The following is a 21,513-nucleotide window of genomic DNA, read 5'->3' on the forward strand; positions in this document are numbered from 1 at the left end:
AGCTGAAACAGAAAAGGAAAGTTGAGCCAAACAAACAAAGCCCAATAGTTTAAAATTGAAAATTAAATATATTAACAAATGGTTTCGCAAAAAGGGTTTGCGTTGCGGAAACAACTTTTGACGTTTCCAGAGCTGAGTTGTTGATGTTGTCCGCATTGTCAGTCATAAGTCCTTACGATTGTAGTAAAAAAAGTTGTAAAACACTAACAAAATTGATTTCCCGAGGCATGAGTGATCACTGTCCGTAAGGACTTATCCGCGGTGTATTGTGCAAGTTCCCCAGGATACAACAGGAACTTCTCAGAAATTTTCAAGGATCAAAACTTGCAAGTTACTCTTAAAAGAGTAAGAACACAATAAAACCAGAAAAATATTTATAATAAAAGAAAAGAATAAATGAGTGAAGGAGAAGAGAGAAAGAAAAGAAGCGTGAAGTTGTGAGTAAAACTGAGAATGGAACCCCTCTTTATATAGGGAGAGGAATCAAAAAAATTTTGCATCTCCACAACCAAATTCAATTTGTTGTTACACCTTCACAACAAAATTCAATTTGTTGTTACACCTTCACAACAAAATTTGATTTGTTGTTGCACATTCAAAACTGAAGTTGACATTTTCTTTAGCAACGTTCTCTAGATTTCCGCAAAACTAGAAAAAGTGAGTTCACAAAGCTTTTTTGTTTCTTTGACAATATTATTCACAGATTAATAACACCAAATCATGAACCATATCCAAAAATATACCAAGTTACAAGTACAAAATCTAGTTGCTTCTACTTACTAAATGAGTGATTGACTTTCATATTTCAGCTGGCCAGATTTCACCATGGCAACTGTTGCTAGCTCATTTATGGTGGTGGAGTCTCAAATAGAAGGTTAGAAAAACTTTCCCATTTGTCTCTCAACATTGTTAAGCATGTAAAATAATTCATTAGTGTCTGCCTATGTACAAGGGATTTTTTATTCTGTATTCTGTTTTTTTTTCGTATTTTGTATTTCAATATGCAGTTTTTGCTTATAGACCCTTCTATCTTGGTTTCATCTTTCTTCTCTTTACCAACATCAGCCATATCATTTCATAACCCTCCACTCTTCTAATTGAAACATATCTTTTTTTGAATTTTTGTCAAATATCAGCTATTTGATAAAACATACATTTCTTCACTACAATAAAAATTTTCTTCACTACAATAAAAATTAATTTTAGTGATATAAATATTCATCACTAAATATTATAAATATGTCACTATTAATACCTTGTGACAATAAAATTGTCACTAGTACTCTTGTCACTATTATACTTGTGACAACAATTTTAAATATCATTAAAACTAAATTCTATGGTGAGAAAAATAATTTTCACTAATAATTTTATGTAATAGTGACAATATTACAATATCACAAATATATAAGACAATAGTAAAAAATTATATATTTATCACTAACCTTTCCCACTAAACCTAATTTTTCTTAAACTTTTGACTAAAATAATTTTTTTTTACTAAGATGAATTTAGTATTTTAATACTAACCTTACACGATTAATTAATTTTTGAAAGAGAAACCATATCACTTTCTGATATTAATAGGTGTCCGAGTATGGTAGTAAAAAAAAATAAAAAAAAATTGGTTAGATGCTTCACGTAATTTTCTCTCATTCTAATAAAAATGTGAGAAGTCTCACCTCAACTCTTAGAAAGGTTTAGGATAAAGTTGGGTTGTCAAAATTTTACTCCAACCTTCCATTTATATATATCTACACAGAATACCTGCATTGCATAAAATGTCTAATATGTGTTAATTTTTAAAAACACAAAATACATGTATTACATAAAATGTATAATGTGTGTCAGTTCTTAAAGAAACACAAAATACATGCATTGCATAAAATGTCTAATGTGTCAAATTTTAGAAACACAAAATACATGTATTACATAATGTGTGTTATTTTTTAAGAAACACAGATTTTTATAAGTGTTTTAGAAAATCATTTACCAAAAAGTGTGAACATACAACTAGAGAGAAGGATCATACTTACCCTAATTTAATTAAGTCAAGCAAAACTGTATAACAACTAGTTTAATAGGCTCATTATGTTGTTTCCTAGTTTCTCTTTCTAAACACTTTAAACTATAAGATGTTAATGGCTTTTAATCCAAGTGGGGCATTAAAACTATGGAACAGCTCAAAATTCTAAACCTATCACCAAAACTAAAATACAAGAAGATTATGATAATTTTTAATTTTACAAACTGTCAACTCATAATTCATACATAATGATATTTATAATTTTATTTTTTATTGATTCTTAGATAAATATTTTTTAAATTCATAAAAATTCAGATTTTAACAAATAATTATTAAATTTATGTTAACATAAACAATTTGATTTCTAATAATACACATATTTTAACTTTTTTTATGTTTTATAATGAAAAATTTATTTAATGTATTGAATTTTTGTGATAAAGTATTAACAAAATAGGTTATAAAATACGTAAAAGATTAAAGAGAAAAGGAAAGAGACAACTTAAGTCCAGTTTTATTACATAAGTGACTATTTTACATTCATGGTGAAATATTTATAATGCTCACATGACAATTAAAATTTCAAAAGTAAAACTTCTCGTAACTTTATTGAGTAAATTTTGAGATATACTTCTTCAAATCATATGTCTCAAGATGTATTATTTCCTCAAAATACATGGTATCTTAAGTCTTCTCATTTAGTTGTATTTCATATCTCATACTTTATTTAAATTTCAAGTAAATTTATTTCACTTTAACAAATATTATCTGGAGAAAGATTCTTAAAATTTTACATGTATTTAGAATCATTCTCTCAGATAACTCTATTTCATAAATTTTCATTCTTTTATTTTTTTTTTCCTCCAAAGTTTCTGACATTCTTTAAATACAGTTCTCCAAATAGGTTTGAAATAATTCTTTATTACCATCATGATTTTAGTAAGTCCACTTTTACATAACACAATGATAAATCGAATTCTTGGGATTGCAGCAAGAAATTGTTTGTATTGGGGAACTTATTCTTGTATGAAGATTCATTCCCAAACAAACTAATCCCAAAAGGCCAAATTTCTAATATGTCTTATGCTACAATTAATTATTGCAGTGTACTAGGTTATTTTTTATAAAAAAAAATTAAATTAAAACGACTTATTATTTTAGAGATGTTCTAATTCTTATACAAAATTAAAAAAAAAACATGTAAAACAAATTTGAAAATGCTAAACTAAACTTGAAGATATTGCCACAACTAGGCGAAGTCATTGTATTAAACCAAAACTAAAATAGAGAAAGGACTTTTTGTTCTACCGAATTCCATTGAAATCCAGCTGCATACTCTCCAATGTAGTACTAGATTGGTTCAAATGTTCAACTTTACTTTTTTTTCATCCAAAATCTTACAAATTTCATTGGATTACGAATCATTAAGTAAAAAAGTGAAACTTTCTATAGGACTATGAGAAAAATATCATCTTATTAGGATTATGGTTATAATTATTAATATTATGGTTGTTATAAATATTTTTATTAAATAATATTATTATTAATAATATTATTATTTAGTAATAATAATATTTTTATTATTAATAATAATAATATTTTCTATTATTATTAACAATAATAATAATAATAATAATTTTGATTTTGATTTTAGAACTAGCTAAAATAATCATGTTTTAACCATCGTTTCCTATATTAAATGTAACATTAATTAAATATGATTTAAAATGGTCACAACTAAATGTCACATTTGTATTATTTTAGGCCACATTTTTTCAATGTGATTTATTTTTTTTTTAAACAATCACACACCAAAATTGTGGTTTAAACATCCATGTCCCAAAACATATGGTCTACAGTGATTTATAAGCAACATTTGTAAAAATGTCGTCGTTTTCACTTTTAGGCTACATTTAAATGTTTGTGATCACTTTTAGGTCACAATTTTATTGTTTAGCCCACACATTTTAAAGCCAATACTTAAAAAAATATGGTATAAATAAACAATGATTTTACAAACATTGTCTTTGGTAGTCTTTAAACCACACTTGTAGAATTGTTGTCTTTACTTTATTTAGGCAATGGTTATATAAGTATGACTTAATTTGTACTTCATTCTTTATCACGTTTTTAAGTGATGTAAAAATCAAGCTAGAAATAGAAAATGAAAAGAAAAAGACTGAGAGAGAATATAATTTTGCAGTCCTAGGATAAAAGTTGAGGATGATAGAGCATAAAGAAGACAAGTTAAAATAAAAATTTGAAGAAAAAAGGAAGAAAAAGAAGGGTTGAAAAGAAAGAAATATCTTTGGTGGAAACCCTTCAAAACATAGATCCTTCTACCTTAGGTAAACATTGTGTTCAGCTTTCCAAAGAAGAAAATCATGTCAATAAAATATGAAAACAACATAAGATAAAGAAAATCAAGTTAAAAATCAATAAAACACTCTTAATATCATTTACATATGAATTTCTTTTGATAAAAGGTGCATGGACATTAGAAGTCAATTTTCCCTTTATTATACCTTTGAGGAACTCTTCCTTTTAAGGATGTTTGTAAATATACAATTTGATTTGCTTTTGTTTGATGTTTATTGCAGAATGGTATTTGACCTTAGAGGGAGGAAAGAAACATTATCACCAAAAATAATGATGTCATTGAGAATCATACAAATATGAGGACATATACTTCTTAAGAGGAAAGGGATAATGTAATCATCCAGCCACAACACTCAAAGAATAAAGAGACAGAAGACTCAAAGCCCTGACTAAGAGCATGAATGAAGAATTAAGTTTCCAATAACCTTAGTGGGTCCAATACGATCTATGAAGAGACCATCTCTAGTGTGTGTTTGTGTAATCTTTTGTACATAGTAGAAATAAACATGCTTGTAATTGGGCCAAGTAGTCTATGTTATTTGAGATTATAGTATATTAAAGTTATTTTAGGGTTAGGATTACCTAGATAGGATTTCAATTGAGCTCCATCAAGCCCAAGAGAACCTAGGTCGATCACACAAGGGAAGAGGGGAGGATAAACTTTCAAATTTTGCACATGTGCATAATTATGGAAAGCATGAATGGACAAGTGGCACTTGACCCACTCTTCACGCCACTTTTCCTAGGAATTCATATTTGAATTCCCCTTTCTTTCTCCTGACCTTCTCTCTTATAAATATAAGTCTATACTCTTTGTAAAATTAACTTTGAATGGGTAGAGAATTTATGTAGAAATTGCAGCTCACTTGTTGTTGAAGTCCTCTAGGATAGTCTCCCTTCTTTAGCTTTCTTCTTAGACATTTTCTGTAAGAGTTAGTCAAACCTGTCTCAATAAACACCTTCCAACTACTAAAATATACCTAAACACTTCGTTTCTGAATTGCTTCCACATCCATCTAACAATCCACCAATTAGAATCTGCTCGAGCTTAGAGGAACTTCGTCAATTTTTGCTTTTAAGCCATTCAGACCCAGGGTCTCTAATGAGCTTTTGGGAGAGTGCTATAATGTTTTCTCCTTTGAAGTAAATCTCAATCTTCATGTCTCGATCTTTTTAGACTTATCAATTATGATAAGTGTCATAATTTAGTGTGATTTTATGCAAAAAAAAAGAAAAAAGATATGCACTTATGGATTTTAATTGTTGATACCGTTATAATTCAACCTTAATTTGAGAAATTTGAATCTAATAATATATTTTGAAGTTATGTTGATTAATGAAATTATTTAATCTCAAATTTATGCTATTTTCAAAGATTTAAGGAAAGATAGAGTAAAGGATTAAAGTTTGCTCCAGAAAATAAGGATTTTGTGTTTTTATTTCTCGCTTGAGCGAGATGTTACTTAGCCTAAACCCAATTAGGTTAAATAAGGGCATAAGGCAGAGAGAGAAAGGTGTGACCCGGAAGGGGAACCAAAGGAAGGAAACCCTAAAAGAGACAGTCGTCAAGGAGAAATGTTCTGAATTTTTTTCTTTAGCTTTTGTACATGTAATGACCACCATGAGTGACTAATTCTTTCCTTTGAGATTGGGAAAAATCTGTTCAAATTTTGATGTATACTGGTGGTAATTATATATGAATTTTTATTCATCTTTGATATTGATATTGTCATTTTGTGCTTAAAGCTTAAATCTTTAATTCATGAACTTTATTATTGAATCTTGTATTTGTAGTTTATATTTTTCTTGATTCGTCTGGTGTAATGTTTGACCTTTTTCAGAGCTGACTTGGAGTTGAAATTGAGTTAAGAAGCATGAACGAAGCTATTAAAAAGGGAGCTTGGAGACTGGAAGCTTAATTGATCAAAACCTGTTGGAAAACTACATTAGAAGGTCAACGAAAAGCATTGACTTACGTTAAACGATAAACAACACCTAGAAAGGAAAAAAGTACAAAAGTTAATTAAGAATATAACTGGGAATCAAGGGTTGTTGATAGTTAAATTTGAAACTCATTTCAAAGTAGAAACTCTATAAACAGAAGATATTAGAGACATAAAGAAATAGAAAGTGCAGTAGGAAGGAGTTTTAGTTTTTTCCACTAATGTTTTTCTTCTTCAAAAATCTTTTTGAGAACTCTATTTTCAATTGAAAGTAGTTTTTTAAGAATGTGCAAACCGATTATTGTGTTTTATTAAGTAACAAGGATTCTATATTTGAGTTTCTTGCAAATTGAAGATGAAGATTATTAACCATGATTTTCGTTTGAATTTTTTTTTCAATTCGTTTTAGTTCTTTTTATTTACATTTGTGCACTTTAGAATTTTAGTTTACAAGTTTTTCATTTCAATTACATTTTAATTCAATGTCATTTACATTTTTCATACCCTATTTTACATTCATAGTTTTTACTTTTCTACAATTTACATTCTCTGCGATTTATCTTTTCGCCCTTTATGTTTTATGTTTTTCAGCCATTTATCATTCTCGCAGTTTAATAATTTCAGTCATTTACATTCTCTTTTGCAATCTACTTTTCACGCTTTCACTTATATTATTCTTCTTTCTGTTTAAGTAGAACAATTAGACGTTCAAATTTGCGATTGTTAACTAAAATGTTCAACAGTTATACTTAGTTTGTTTCAATTTATTTTACTGTTTCTAAGATACTTTTATTCCATCAGACGCTTTATATTTCATATTCTCTTTGCTGTATAACTATCAGACGACGAAATAACAAACGATGGTCATCTATTATCTAATACTTAGTTTCTCTTACAAAATTTCTTTTGCGCTAGTTTCTCTTAGTTTCTCATTCATACCATTACAGTTTTATAGTCTTCTTAACATTTTAATGTTCCTTACGTTCTACATCTACTGCACGTTTTGTTGTAATTTTCTTTAATGCACTTTCAGTTTCTATTCATTGCGTTAATATTTTCAGTTTATAATCTGAATTTTATTACTTTACATTTTACCATTTACTTTCAAGTCATTTACAATTTTGAATTTTGGTATCAGTAGACAAACCATCACACGATTGTCTTGTTAAACGGTTTGGTGTACATTTTATCTTGCATAGTACTTTCCTTTACATTCTGCAGTCTAAATCAAAATTCTCCCTTCTTAATTTGTGAAGATCAGAATATTAAAAAATGGATTCAATGGACCTTGTATTACATTAAAGGAAACTTAGCTTTTGTTAGAAAACTGAATGAGACTATAACAGTTGTCATACAGAAGAAAACTGTGAGCAGAAAAATGCAAGATTTGTAAAAGATAACACGAAAATGCACCATTTGATCAATATACAGAAGTGTATACAAACACCGACAACGGAAAATTCACTACAGTTGATTCTAAGGGTGGACGGAATTCAAATTTAACTGCAGCAATTATACTGTACAGGCTTTCATTCATCATTGAAATATAAATATTATGTGGTAGTTGATTTCGGTTAGACTGAGTCATCAGATTCCTCAGAATCACTCCTGTCCGGCTCCCCTGCATTTGTAAGATTCTCTGGAACATCATGTTTTGGTGCAGGCTTAGGTGCAGGTTTTTTATTAGAACCTCGGGCATTCTCCTCCACTTCTTGTTCGGCGGCTTCTGCATGTGAATCTCAGTCAAGGAAATAACCAAAGTGAATATTGTTTCCACTACCAAGAAGGCAACAAACGAGATTTTGTCATTGATACAAACAGAGACTCTAGTTATCCCATGAACCCGTGTCAATAAGTGATGAAAACAATAAGTAAAAGGGTGGCAAGAAATAAGCAATAATAATGTCAATAACTATGCATTTTTTTAATAAAAACATTCAAAGCACAATCAAAGATTGAATTTAAAGATTAAAAAATGAAAACATCACTCATTTGCTGTTTGAGACAACAAAGACGTTTAAGGATATCAAGATTTTCGGCTGTTCCTCCAGCCATGATTTTGAGGAGATCTTTCTCAACTCGAGATACAAGCTCAGGCTGGAAAATGAAACATTAAAAAAGATGTTACGATGAGATCATATATATATAGACACGCACACATACACACATATACATATATGGAGGAAGGGAGGTATGTTAATGTCTGTCATGTTAGTGAATACAATACATTAAGATCAGGCTCCCTGCGAAATCTACGCTTGCGAGCATCTCTCATGGGAGGGGTGAGGCCATGCCTGTACTCAATTACATCTGGAGCAGCATCCCCAGATTCCCGAACCATAATCATCTGTTAGTTGGAGTCATGAAACAATAAGATACACAATTATTAAGTTATATTATATGAATAAAAAATGTGATTAGGAGTGAATGAATTGTTTGAATAATGGTGTACAACTGACCTGACCAATATCAGCAGCCTTAATCAAAGAGTTATCATCATATGTCTTGTAGGATTCAACAACACAAGGAAGGTCCAATAAAGAAGCTGGGAAGTGTTCATTCCCAATCATAAACGTACCACTTCTTCCATCTTCATTAAATGACAAATCTAATGACTTGTCTTCAGATGAAGAAGGATCAGTTTCATTCAAAAGGCGCTCTATCCGCTCTGCCACATTCGGTGGAACTCTAAGTATGAATTGCTCATCCATAACTAAAAACATTAGGAAATATTTGAAAACATTAAAATGTAAAATGACTTGATTTAAAAAACACATAATAGAATTGAATTGATTTCAAAATCAACACCCATGTTTTGAAATTAAGGAAAAAAAAATAGATTAAGAAAATAATTGTTAGGTTGTCATTAATTAAAATAGACTTGATTCCATTTTATTACTTTACGCTCTCACCATTTGAATACAAAGTCATTAACTCATTGTGAGTGAAACAATAAGTTCCCTCTCTACCACCAACTAAAAGGAAACAAGTAAATAAAACATATAAAACTGTTAAGACAAGCACCATAGTAATATTACTGAACAGATTGTTATATCCGATACCAATCAGGATATGGATACAAGACTTAAGAAATAAAAGAGTGAACACACATTATATTCATTACGCCCTTGTAGAAGAGATGCATGAATCCATGTTTTAATAACTTATTTAGGATAGTAGCTAGAATGATGATTGGACAATGAACAATAAGAGTCCCAAAAGAGAAAACAAAAAAAATAACTTAAAAGTGAAAACAAAAATTTAGCCAAAGGCAAACCTACAACAAATATAAGTTACAACAAAGAGAATTAAGACCTACATTCAAATAAATTACAGAAAGAATTTGTTCAGAAGAAGACTTCCCCATGATAGCCATTCCATAATCAAAGATAACATGGAAAAGAATTCAGCATCACCACCCGACAAATCAAAGATAGCGTTGAACTTAAATAAAAACAACCTCAAAATATTATCATCTAAATGGAGAAACAGGGTTTCAAACATGGTTGTTAACCTCACTTGTGAACTCGTACAGTTAGATGAGTTCACAGGTTTGAAGCCCTCAATCTGTTTAACTTGCAACCAAACTAGGTTTTGTGTGGGCCCAAGTAAACTCAAGGGATAAATTCACCAGGGGCAAAAAACGACACTAGTTTAGGGCCATCCTGAGGCATATTTAGACAAATAATATTAACCCAAGTTCTGTTCTCTCCTGTGACCAAGGTAGTCAAACTCAAGATTCTATTCTGACCCAATAGTAATCACAGAATCGTAAAGCATGAAATTGTAACTCTTGTAACTTATGATTGTATAAGATTTAAAAAATCAATTTATATATGTATGTACATTTTTATATATGCATCCAACATAGTATTAAAGGGAGAAACAAATTAAACCATTGCAACAAACATCAAATACATAATCAAGCATAAATTCATAATTATAGATTCATAAGCATAAGAAAGTCAACAACTAAAACTATAAATGACAAACAATGAAACAAAAACAGCTGCACTAGTGCTTAGTGTCTTCTCCAGGCAAGTCTTCTGCATTTGATTTAGGAGGGTACACTTCCTTCTCAGTCACATGTTTAACATCACAGCACTCGAACTGCAGACACTCAGAGTGCATTACTTTCACCTCTCCCATGGTAGTGGTTACCTTCAAATAAGATTACCAACTATCTAGAATCAGGAAGTAAGCTTAAGGACCTGCATGTAGGTACACATTTAGAAATAATCCTAAAACTTCTAAAGGCATATTTAGTCACCCCATCAAGCCAGGTAAACACCAATGCATCATTGCTTTCTTCTATACTGAGGCAGACCAATTGAAATCAGCATCAACAAAATCGATAAATGCAGCTCCAATCAACACTACTCATAGAGGAGAACACATCAAAACTATTGTATACATAAAGAGTTCCACATATAACTACAAGGTAGCACTGGGGTCCTTGACAGCCTCCAGCAGTAAATAGAAACCAACAGCATTGAATGGTCACTTGGATCGTGGAAGTTCTCCCAGTACCAAATCCAACTATACTGGACAACATCAATAAACACTCCAACCTATGTTGAAAGCAATAATCACTCAATCAAATGAATCCCTTATGATATAAATATACTTATATGTTGGTTGTTCATGAAGGACAGGCCTACCTTAAATTGCAGTTCTGCATCGACTCCTCTGAGAACCGAAACTTAACAAAAGGAAATACACAAAAACTGTATATCTTCTGCACCTTGATAGATTCCTCTGGATCAAATTACAATCCTTACCTTCGTTAGCTAGGTAACTTGACAGTGGACTACGCACTCACTGCCAATAAAGAGCATCAAGACTACGCCAGGGACTAGGTTATTGATATTCATAAACAAAGGCTGGAAGAAAAAGGGAGGAAGAATTTGTACAGATAGTAGTAACAAGTAATCACATTCCGCCGCAATGGAAATAGCATTAGGCCAGCTTTTTCAATGTTCCTAAACAGGCACGGAGAACATAGACAAATAATGAAAGGTGGCAATGCAGATATATACTTATTGGGTCATATTTCGCTTTAAAAGTCTAGTCGTATCGTACCCATGCATAACCAGGGGTTGAAATATAAACAAATCATAATCAAAACCAGTTCACGGTTTGTCCAATTGAACACTGATTTCTAATACACTATAGAAAATGGACTATTGACCGAGTTTAGTTTAAGCTCCTCCAACAATTCCACATATAATAATACCAAGATATGGATCGTCATATATAACTGAACCATAAAGAACATAATCATAATTTTAACTGGAAAATCCAAAAATTAACAAGACCATGGGAAAGGAAGAACTACTCAAGGCACAGTTCATTTTGAACTCAACCGTATCGTTAGTTACTCCAACGTTTGAATCAAGGCTTTTTTTCTGACTTAACTATGATAATTCAACCTATTGAACCCCAAGTAGATCGTCCGATAACAACAGCAATCTTCTTGCCCGAAACCCAACGTTTTCTCAAATTCCATCAAACCAAACAAAACCTTGAAATTCACAGGGCATCCAATTGTGCAGCTACGTACAACTAAAGAAAAATCTTCTAAACGCAGACAAAACAAACAAAATTGTACAGAATTCAAACAAACATGTAGAACTAAAAATTGCACAGAATTCTAACACCAGACAACGTAAAACGGAGCACCAACGGAAACAAACGAAATTTACAACAAAAAAAAAAAAAAAAAACACAGCTACGCTTGCTAACAGAGCAAAAAGAAATCGCAGTTATTGTTATTAAAATTATTCACAGATTTTGACAGAAATTAAACTAACGGCATTCTCATAACAACAACGAACTTTCAACTCGACGGCGACGTGATCGGCGATTAGGTTGGTTTATTCGTAGCTCCGATTCGAATCTTCTGCGAAATTCTTTTTTCTTCGAGATGCGAAGGGGAATGAAACGACGTCGAATTTATGTCCCTAACACGTAAACTATTATATCTTGAGCAATTATTGAACTTGATTTTATATTTAATATTATAGTATTGAAACTTAACATAAAATAAAACAACAGAGAGAGAAAAAGAGAAATATTGAAAGAAGAAGAAAATATAAAGAATAAAAGAATATAGATTCACTAAGACGCTATTTTTATTTCACATAATGTTAGTTAGGAGATTATGTAATCATTTTTGTCTTTAAGAGACTTATTACTAAGTTAAAAGAAAAATTAATATAAACTATTGTTGATCTCAATTATTAAGAATGTTAATATTTTTGGGACATAAAAGATGTATGAAAACTTTCACTACATTTTTTTCAAAGTAATCAATTATGAAATAATTATCAAAATAAATTTATTTCTACTTCAATTCCCAAGTCAAATTCTAAACTGTGAACACTTTTTCGAGATATTTTTCCTTTTTCGTTATTTTTTTTTAAATAAATTGAAAAAACCAATCAAATTTACATTGATAATTGAACTCTCATTCGATCTTTAGAAGCCAAATTCTCAACTTAAAAAATAAATCAGTCTGAGTATTAGAGTGAGTAAGAATGATTTTATTTGGGTATTTTTTTTTTAAGATGGGTTTATTTTGAGAAAAAATCACTTCCATTAACTTTAATTTCTAATTAATGTTAAACTTTTGTAATAATATTTTTGTTATTAGCATCTGTAGTAATAGTTTTGTAATAATATAACTCATCCAATCTTTTAAATGACTTTTTTATCTATAAAAATTGAAGTTCCATAGTTTTGTAATAGATTTTTTTTAAATATTGTGACATGTTTTCTTTATAAACAAAAATTAATAGTGACTGAGAGAGTAACGGGCTCAAAAATTGATTTTTTTTCTGTTATGTTTCACTTTCTTTCTCATTTACTCTTAATTCACAGGTTTCCATTTTTAGTCAAAAATTTATAAAAGTTACTTCAATGTTTAACTAAGTGTTCAATACATATTATAATAATGATGTAGATTTTGGTTATTGTGTAATTATACTCTTCTCGAACGGGTTGAAATTAAGAGAATAATTTAAATCACTCTTCGGTTGGTCTGTACCTCCTTCCTTCTTGTCGAACGTACTCTCGTTCTTCCACTCCTCCTCTCCTTAAACTTCGAACTTGGATAGTACTTGCAAAATGTACTCCGACAATCAAGTCAGACTACCGTACTCGACACTCAGTATGTGGTATTAAATGATTTCATATCTGATTTTGAGATTTGTATTTATTTATATAATTATTATAGGTTATTTCTCGTTAATGGATTTAATAAAAATATATTAATAAATTATAGATCATTAATCAGTTTCATAATGATCATATTAATGACCAAGTATTGACTCTTATGTTCGGTCCTACAAACCTACCAGTACCTATACTATTTCATAAATGATAATTAATGTTTTAAATATTATTCATTGTGACGTATTATTATGTAAAAGTGGTGAATTTTCCTAACTCAGTTAAAAACAAAAATAACATTATTTGAATATTTTAGTTTGGATTTATGATTATACGAAGATATATTTCTTCGTTTTATTATAATTATTTATTTACATTTTTTTACTCTCATCAGTTTGATTCTTATAGTATGTAGTCAATTTTGTTTTATTTTTTGACTCAAATATATTAAAATGATTTCGTTAGTATCAATTACCATTGAGTTACTGTTAATTTTAGAATTCTAATTTTACTCTTAAAAGATTCATGCATAAATTAAAAGAATAAAATGTATTTAAAGTATTTTTACCTCTCAACATTTTATAAGATTAATCATATAAGATTCCTAGAGTTAGGAAAATATTCACAATCTGTGCAATTTTGTTAATAATGTATTTTTGAGTGATTAAGGCTATGACACGTTTTATTATTTCTTTAATAGACACGATTTAAAATCTTATATTTAGACTATGTATTTTGACTAATGATCTTGTTTTATTATACTTTATAGGTAAATTTTATCATCAAAATTTAAAAAATTCATGTTTAGTGGGTTTATCCATATCCCTTCTTCGTGTTCCATACTTACTTAATTTAATTCTAATATTAATATTATTCTAACATGGGAAGATATACACGGAATGCAGGGCGCTACGTGGCGCCACATCATTGGATATTAATGGCGAGATATTTTCCAGAACAAAAAGACGAAAGTGAAGCTGTCACCGCGATCAAATCTTTCAGTCAGTTTCGAAGCCTCTCGAACCCGAACGCAGAACCTCACCACGCACGAGCCTATAAATTCGACGTCGTTTCGTTCCCCTACGCACTCCGAAGAAAAAAGAATTTCGCAGAAGATTAGAATCGGAGCTACGGATAAACCAACCTAATCGCCGATCACGTCGCCGTCGAGTTGAAAGTTCGTTGTTGTTATGAGAATGCCGTTAGTTTAATTTCTGTGAATAATTTTAGTAACAATAACTGCGATTTCTTTTTGCTCTGTTCGTTAGCGTGGCTGTGTTTTTTTTTTTGTGAATTTCGTTGCCGTTTTGTAGGCGAAGATAGTCGTTTCCGTTGGTACGTTATCTGGTGTTAGAATTCTGTGCAATTTTGTTTGTGTTGTCTGCGTTTAGAAGATTTTTCTCTAGTTGTATGTAGCTGCACAATTGAATGCCCCGTGAATTTCAAGGTTTTGTTTGGTTTGATGGAATTTGAGAAAACGTTGGGTTTCCGGCAAGAAAATTGCTGTTGTTATTGGACAATCTACTTGGGCAAGAGGTTGAATTATCATAGTTAAGTCAGAAAATGGCCTGGATTCAAACGTTGGTGTAACGATTCGGTTGAGTACGGAATGATCTGTGCCTTGCATAGTTGTTCCTTTCCCGTGGTCCTTGTTAATTTTTGGATTTTCTCATTAAAATTATGATTACGATTGTTCTTTATGGTTCAGTTATGTATGACGATCCATATCTTCGTATTATTAAGTGGAATTGTTGGAGGAGCTTAAACTAAACTCTGTCAATAGTCCATTTTCTATAGTGTATTAAAAAATAGTGTTCAATTCGACAACCGGGAACTGGTTATGATTCTGATTCGTTTATATTTCAACCCCTGGTTATGCATGGGTACGATACGACTAGACTTTTAAAGAGAAATATGACCCAATAAGTATATATCTGCATTGCCACCTTTCATTATTTGTCTATGATCTCCGTCTACTGTGGGCAAAAGCTTTGGAGCTTGGAGCCAATTTTGAAGTTGTTAAAGCTTCTAATGCGTGGGAGTGGGGATATCCTTTTGCCTTATTCCCAGGACCTATCCATTTGTTTCCGTGCCAGTTTAGGATCATTGAAAAGGCTGGCCTAATGCTATTTCCATTGCGGCAGAATGTGATTACTAGTTACTACTATCTGTACAAATTCTTCCTCCTTTTTTTCTTCCAGCCTTTGTTGTGTCTTGGTTGGTAGAAGAGAATATCTTGCTGCTCTCGTGCTATTTTGTTTATGAATATCAATAACTTAAGACCCTGGAGTGGTCTCGATGCCCTATTTTGGCAGTGAGTGCCTAGTTAACCAAGATAAGGATTGTAATTTGAACCAAAGGAATCTATCAAGGTGCAGAAGATATATACAGTTTTTGAGTGTTTCCTTTTGGTAAGTTTCAGTTCTTGGAGGAGTCAATGCAGAACTGCAATTTAAGGTAGGCCTGTCCTTCATGGACAATAAAACTAACAGATATACTGTATTTATATTATGAGGGATTCATTTAATTGAGTGATTTATTGCTTTCAACATAGGTTGGAGTGTCTATTGATGTTGTCCAGTATAGTTGGATTTGGTTCTGGGAGAAGTTCAAGGATTCAAGTGACCATTCATTCAATGCTACTGGTTTCTATTTTACTGCTGGAGGCTGTCAAGTACCCCAGTGCTACCTTGTAGTTAGTTATATGTGGAATTCTTAGTAAACAATAGTTTTGATGTCTTCCCTCTTGGAGTAGTGCTGATTGGAGTTGCATTAATCAATTTTGTTGATGCTGATTTCAATTGGTCTCCCGTGGTATAGAGGAAAGCAACGATGCATGGGTGTTTACCTGGCTTGATGGGGTTGACTAAATATGCCTTTAGAAGTTTTAGGATTATTTCTAAATGTATTCCTACATGCAGGTCCTTAAGCTTACTTCGTGCTTCTAGATAGTTGGTAATCTTATTTGAAGGTAACCACTACCATGGGAGAGGTGGCAGTAATGCGCTCTGAGCCTCTGCAATTCGACTGCAATGACATTAAAGACATGACTGAGAAGGAAATGTACCCTCCAGAATCAAATGCAGAAGACTTGCATGGAGAAGAATCATGTCAATCAACAGACCCCAAAAATATCAATGAATTGCGAGATAAGGGATATATGGAGTATGGGTAATTTCCTGTTCGCAAACTCTTCTCCACTCTGTAAGTGTTTTTCCTGTTTTTTGTTAAGGTTATGCTTTCTGTGCAGTTGTCAACATTACCGGAGAAGATGCCGAATCAGGTCCCCCTGTTGTAATGAGATTTTTGATTGCCGCCATTGTCACAATGAAGCAAAAGTAAGTAAGTTCCTCTAAGGTAGTTTTTTATGATAGTTTTATTTAATATATGGTGGTCTTCGTAACTAGAACAGCTCAGTAGTTTTCGTGTGTATTTGTACCCAATTTTATTGAATGCTTCTTTTGATTATTGCCACTGTCATTCTTTGATTGCTTTTAAAGTAAAGTATAAGTAGAGCACTGTCCAGTCCAGAGTATTATAACTTAATTTTGTCTTCCATTCCATTTATTTTGGTCTTTTATTCATGGTGACCTCCTTCTCTCTATATACCCCCTGCCTCCTTTCCCATGGAGACAAGGCTCGCCGAACTAATTTGAGTAGTTGTTATCTGAGTTGCTTAAATTAGGAAAAGCAAGTATAAATGTTTTCAGCCTTCTGCTGTTTTAATGTAATGACTCACCTCCCTTGTAGGGGGGCCTCAATGTGCTATAGGGAAAGGGAAAGCGTGACTCATGAATTGTGACTTGTAATGATCAAGGAGTGGTCTGATTGTGTTTCATTCTTATGTTGTAGCATTACTTTTTACTTTTCAGGAACTTACTTTATTAACATGTTTTCCGCAGAATGATATCAACATTGATCAGAAGGATAGACATGACATTCCCCGGCACCAAGTCAAACAGGTATGGCTATTTCATTTAGGAATTGGAATATTAATAATTTTGTTTTTCATATCCTGACTTTGTTATTTCATGGTGATCAAGGAATTCCTCAATCCTAATGAAATAATTTTGACATACGCAGGTGATTTGTTCACTTTGTGGGACAGAACAAGAGGTGAGTTCAGAAATTCTTTAATGTCTTTCTGCTTGATTCTTATTTTGGTTTACAATTTTTTATCGCCAAATAAATAGAAAATTCCACTGCATGTGTGCATAACAGGATTCTCGTGAGTTTATAAAGATATTGACCCAACACTGGACAAATAAGCTGCTTTATTGAAATTACTTCTGTCTTATTTTATTCAACAAAAAAACACTTTGAACTTACATTTCATCATTTACAATCTGCATTGCTAATTTCTTATTCTACTGATTTTAACTGCTTCCAGGTTCAGCAGAACTGTATAAATTGTGGTGTTTGTATGGGCAAGTACTTCTGTGGAACATGCAAGCTTTTTGATGATGATGTAAGTAAATAATCCTGGAACTAATGACCATATTATTATCTTAGCAATGTAGTTTTACTATTAATATTGTTTCTTCTTCTTATTATTATTCATTATTTATTAATATGGAGAAAGGATTGTTAATCAGTTTAGGGGAGAGAGGAGTTAATTGATTTTTGCACCGAAACAATGATTTATTTTCCCTTTGTTTATGGATTTGAGTAATTTTTTAAAAAACATTCAAAAATGGGTTAAGGTAACTTCATTAGGAGAAGTCATCACCCAAATGATGACTTTGGTTTTTAATTTTTCTTTAACTAAGAAGTTATCATCTTTATCACTTCGGTGTTTTTGTAATTGTTTTTAAGTAGATGAAGTTTTCATGCATAATACATGCCGAGACTTTCATAATTAATTTCAATTTTTATTTCATCTTCCAATTAACGAAACTTAATTGAACTTAAGTTACAAAAAAATTATTCAAAATCTATCGTCTAAAAAAGCCTTACTACATTTTAAAATTATAAACACCTAAATATTATTTTTAAAAATATAGAAAAACACTAATTATGAAATTTAATTCTTAAATTTAAATTAAAAACCTAAATTACTAGTTACTAGATACATAAAAGAGCTCATTTAATATAAAAACATAAAAAAGAAGTAAACTCTCTTTATCATGGACACTTCACTTAAAGTTTAATTTAAAGTAAACTCTCAATTCGTATTATGTTTTTAACTTGTTTTTTTAATCTGCTGCAGATATCTAAGCAGCAGTACCATTGCAGTGGCTGTGGAATTTGCAGGTATGAATTGTTATCTAGTAACTTTATCTAAGAGATCAACGTCTCTGCATTTTAGGCAGGGATGGTAATGCATTGGAAGGGGACTCCTCCTTTTTTCTCGATCCAGTTTTTCAAAATGTTAGTTGAGCTACCCAGTAATATTTTTTCTTACTTGGCCACCTTAACTAAGTCTAGCAGCCACCCAAATACATATGTTCATATGATTGTCCAACTTTTGCCTTCTTTCTTTTTTGCGTTGGACTTAAAATATCACTTTTTAGGATATCTTGAAGCTTTATATGTTATGCCTTTTAAGATTGACTAGGATTTGTATCAAAATTCAGACTGATTGATTTGGATATCTTTTCACTTAATACAGAACTGGAGGAAGCGAAAATTTCTTCCATTGCTACAAGTGTGGTAAGTGCTTTTTTTAATTTTTTTTCCTACATCATTCCAATGCGTTTTAATAAGTACAGTAGCGATTCATTTATTTTAAAATATACATGTTTGGTCATTACATTTTGAAATTATCTGTACAGGTTGTTGCTACTCGACTCTGCTGAAAAACAGTCACCCTTGTGTAGAAAGAGCAATGCATCATGATTGCCCTGTTTGTTTTGAAGTAAGTTCTCTTAGAGCTTTTGTAATTTAAAAATATCACTCTGACAGCTCTTTTAATTGCTGGAGGCTGATTCGATCACACCAAATTTGATGATTGCAGTATTTATTTGAATCAAGAAATGATGTCACTGTTATGCCATGCGGACATACAATCCATAAGAGCTGCCTGAATGAAATGAGGGAGCATTTCCGGTGAGTACCAAGTTTCTCACCTCCGTATTCTCCATATTTATCTGAAAAACTATCCTGTTACTTAACTTTGATTCTATATACCAGGTATGCCTGCCCTCTCTGCTCGGCGTCAGTCTGTGATATGTCAAAGGTTTGGGAGAAATTTGACCTAGAGATTGCTGCTACACCAATGCCTGAACCTTATCAACATAAAATGGTCAGTGCTCCTATTTTAACTACGATGATTGTGGATATTACATGTTATACATACTAATTACACAATAACCTACACCTTCGATATATTTTGTGGTTGCCCTAGATTTTTAAGCTTTTATCTTTTCGTTCTGCAATCTGCATGTATTTTTGTGGCATGCCCAATCAAATATCAGACGGCCTAATGTTGTTTCTCTCCACAGGTTTGGATTCTTTGTAATGACTGTGGTAAAACTTCTCACGTTCAGTTCCATTTTGTGGGTCAAAAGTGCCTGAACTGCAGGTCCTACAATACACGACAAACATGAGGCTGAGCAAGTGGCGACGATATTATACATTGGTTTCATCAAACGCATTCACAGGAGTTATCCTGATATTGTGGTGATTCGTAAAGGCATTACGGAAAAGCCACTCAACGGTACCAATTTCGTGCTAAATCCAATATTTGTATTGTGGAGTAAATTAATGTATTAACTATATTTTTTAGCAGATCAATACTAAATTTAATTTAATTTATAATTTATAGTTTCATATTTATTTTAATTAAATATGTAAAAGAGTAATAAGGTGAGTTTAAAGTTTTAACTACTTTATGTGTTTCTTTGATTTTTTTCGAAGAATTATTCATGATCTTAGTATGATATAATAAAAATTGCGTAAACTAAGAGTGTCTTACAATGGAGATGCATTTATCATTCAAAGCCATCGTATAATTTTTAAAATAATTATTATAAAAATTGGCAAACTAATCATATATGATGATGATGATTGTAGTTGAGTAATCTGCAAAATTATTTTACATGGTTGGTCAATGGATCTAGAAATTTTTTAACCGGAGCATACCTTCAATTTTTTTTATCAAAAATATATTATATTTGTTATAAAATACAGTCTCATGGAAAATTCTAATTTAATATCACTTTCTTCTATCTCTTGTAATTTTATACATTAATTTAAAATAATTTATCTTATGAGGGCAAAACATACTCAAAGTAAAGCTTTGTTATTACTATAATAATATTCTTTTAAATTGGTTCAGTTCTGTATGCACTGCAAGCATCCAAATTTTATTATCTACTCTTTTAGATTTTAGGTATGAGACACAAGTAATGGTATTGAAAAGCACATTAATAGAAGATAAAAAAGAATTCCCTTTCGACTTCGTCGTTGATATCTTATATTGACAAGTGCATTCTTATTCTTCATTCATTGGAAAGTCTTGTCTGGTGTGTTTTGAAGATTTGATTATTGAATGATTTACTTAAGTGTAGTTAGGTTTATTCATTATTCCTATTTCAACGTCATCAGACAAAAGTATCTAGGGTTAGTTTCTTTGATAACTATATATTATATACATCAAAATAAAATTTTAAAATCACATAATTTTTATGTATTAAAGGCAAATGTATGTACCTTCGAGGTTATTTTTCAATGTATGGAGATTTATAAGATGAATCATACTCCATTTCTTTTTTTTATGAGAGATTATTTTTCAATATGTAAATGAATTAGATGAATAACGTTAAGAAATGTACATATGTGTAAGTGGAACTTTTTTTTTTTTCCTTTGTAGTATAATTTAAAACGAAAATTTTGAAAATGGACAGATTTTTTATTTATTTTCAGAAATGGTTAAATCCTATATGAAGTATAGGATTTAATTATTATAAAGTATGGTTGAATAGATTTTTATAAAGTATTTTATTATTATATATAATTAAAGAATAGCGTAATATAATAAAAAAAATTGAA

General features: G+C 31.0%; 2 protein-coding genes across 10 annotated transcripts; one reads left to right on the forward strand and one right to left on the reverse strand.

The window, feature by feature from the left end:
* Nucleotides 1–7,734: 7,734 nt before the first annotated feature.
* Nucleotides 7,735–12,343, reverse strand: LOC137813377 (transcription initiation factor TFIID subunit 7-like). 6 transcript variants are annotated; one of them, XM_068615575.1, is made up of 5 exons: nucleotides 11,010–12,343; nucleotides 8,808–10,919; nucleotides 8,576–8,695; nucleotides 8,374–8,445; nucleotides 7,735–8,078 (listed from the first exon to the last, which is right to left on the reverse strand). In XM_068615575.1, the coding sequence occupies exons 2-5, from the start codon at nucleotides 9,123–9,125 to the stop codon at nucleotides 7,923–7,925; spliced, it is 666 nt and encodes a 221-aa protein (XP_068471676.1). In that variant the 5' UTR covers nucleotides 9,126–10,919; nucleotides 11,010–12,343; the 3' UTR covers nucleotides 7,735–7,922. The 6 variants fall into 6 exon arrangements, with proteins under 6 accessions (XP_068471676.1, XP_068471679.1, XP_068471680.1 ...); XM_068615578.1 differs by having other exon boundaries at nucleotides 8,808–9,061; nucleotides 12,186–12,324; XM_068615579.1 differs by having other exon boundaries at nucleotides 8,808–9,061; nucleotides 12,162–12,313.
* Nucleotides 12,344–14,475: 2,132 nt separating this feature from the next.
* Nucleotides 14,476–20,280, forward strand: LOC137813379 (probable E3 ubiquitin-protein ligase RZFP34). 4 transcript variants are annotated; one of them, XM_068615582.1, is made up of 12 exons: nucleotides 14,476–14,698; nucleotides 16,443–16,692; nucleotides 16,772–16,859; nucleotides 17,424–17,483; nucleotides 17,605–17,637; nucleotides 17,912–17,989; nucleotides 18,731–18,774; nucleotides 19,133–19,173; nucleotides 19,296–19,378; nucleotides 19,478–19,569; nucleotides 19,654–19,765; nucleotides 19,965–20,280. In XM_068615582.1, exons 2-12 carry the CDS (start codon nucleotides 16,505–16,507, stop codon nucleotides 20,067–20,069), a joined length of 924 nt encoding a protein of 307 aa, XP_068471683.1. In that variant the 5' UTR covers nucleotides 14,476–14,698; nucleotides 16,443–16,504; the 3' UTR covers nucleotides 20,070–20,280. The 4 variants fall into 4 exon arrangements, with proteins under 4 accessions (XP_068471683.1, XP_068471682.1, XP_068471686.1 ...); XM_068615581.1 differs by having other exon boundaries at nucleotides 14,495–15,978; nucleotides 16,076–16,692; XM_068615585.1 differs by having other exon boundaries at nucleotides 14,532–15,978.
* Nucleotides 20,281–21,513: the final 1,233 nt, after the last annotated feature.

This window comes from Phaseolus vulgaris, chromosome 1 (assembly GCF_000499845.2).
Source record: "Phaseolus vulgaris cultivar G19833 chromosome 1, P. vulgaris v2.0, whole genome shotgun sequence".
In the NCBI taxonomy this organism is placed as follows: Eukaryota; Viridiplantae; Streptophyta; class Magnoliopsida; order Fabales; family Fabaceae; genus Phaseolus; species Phaseolus vulgaris.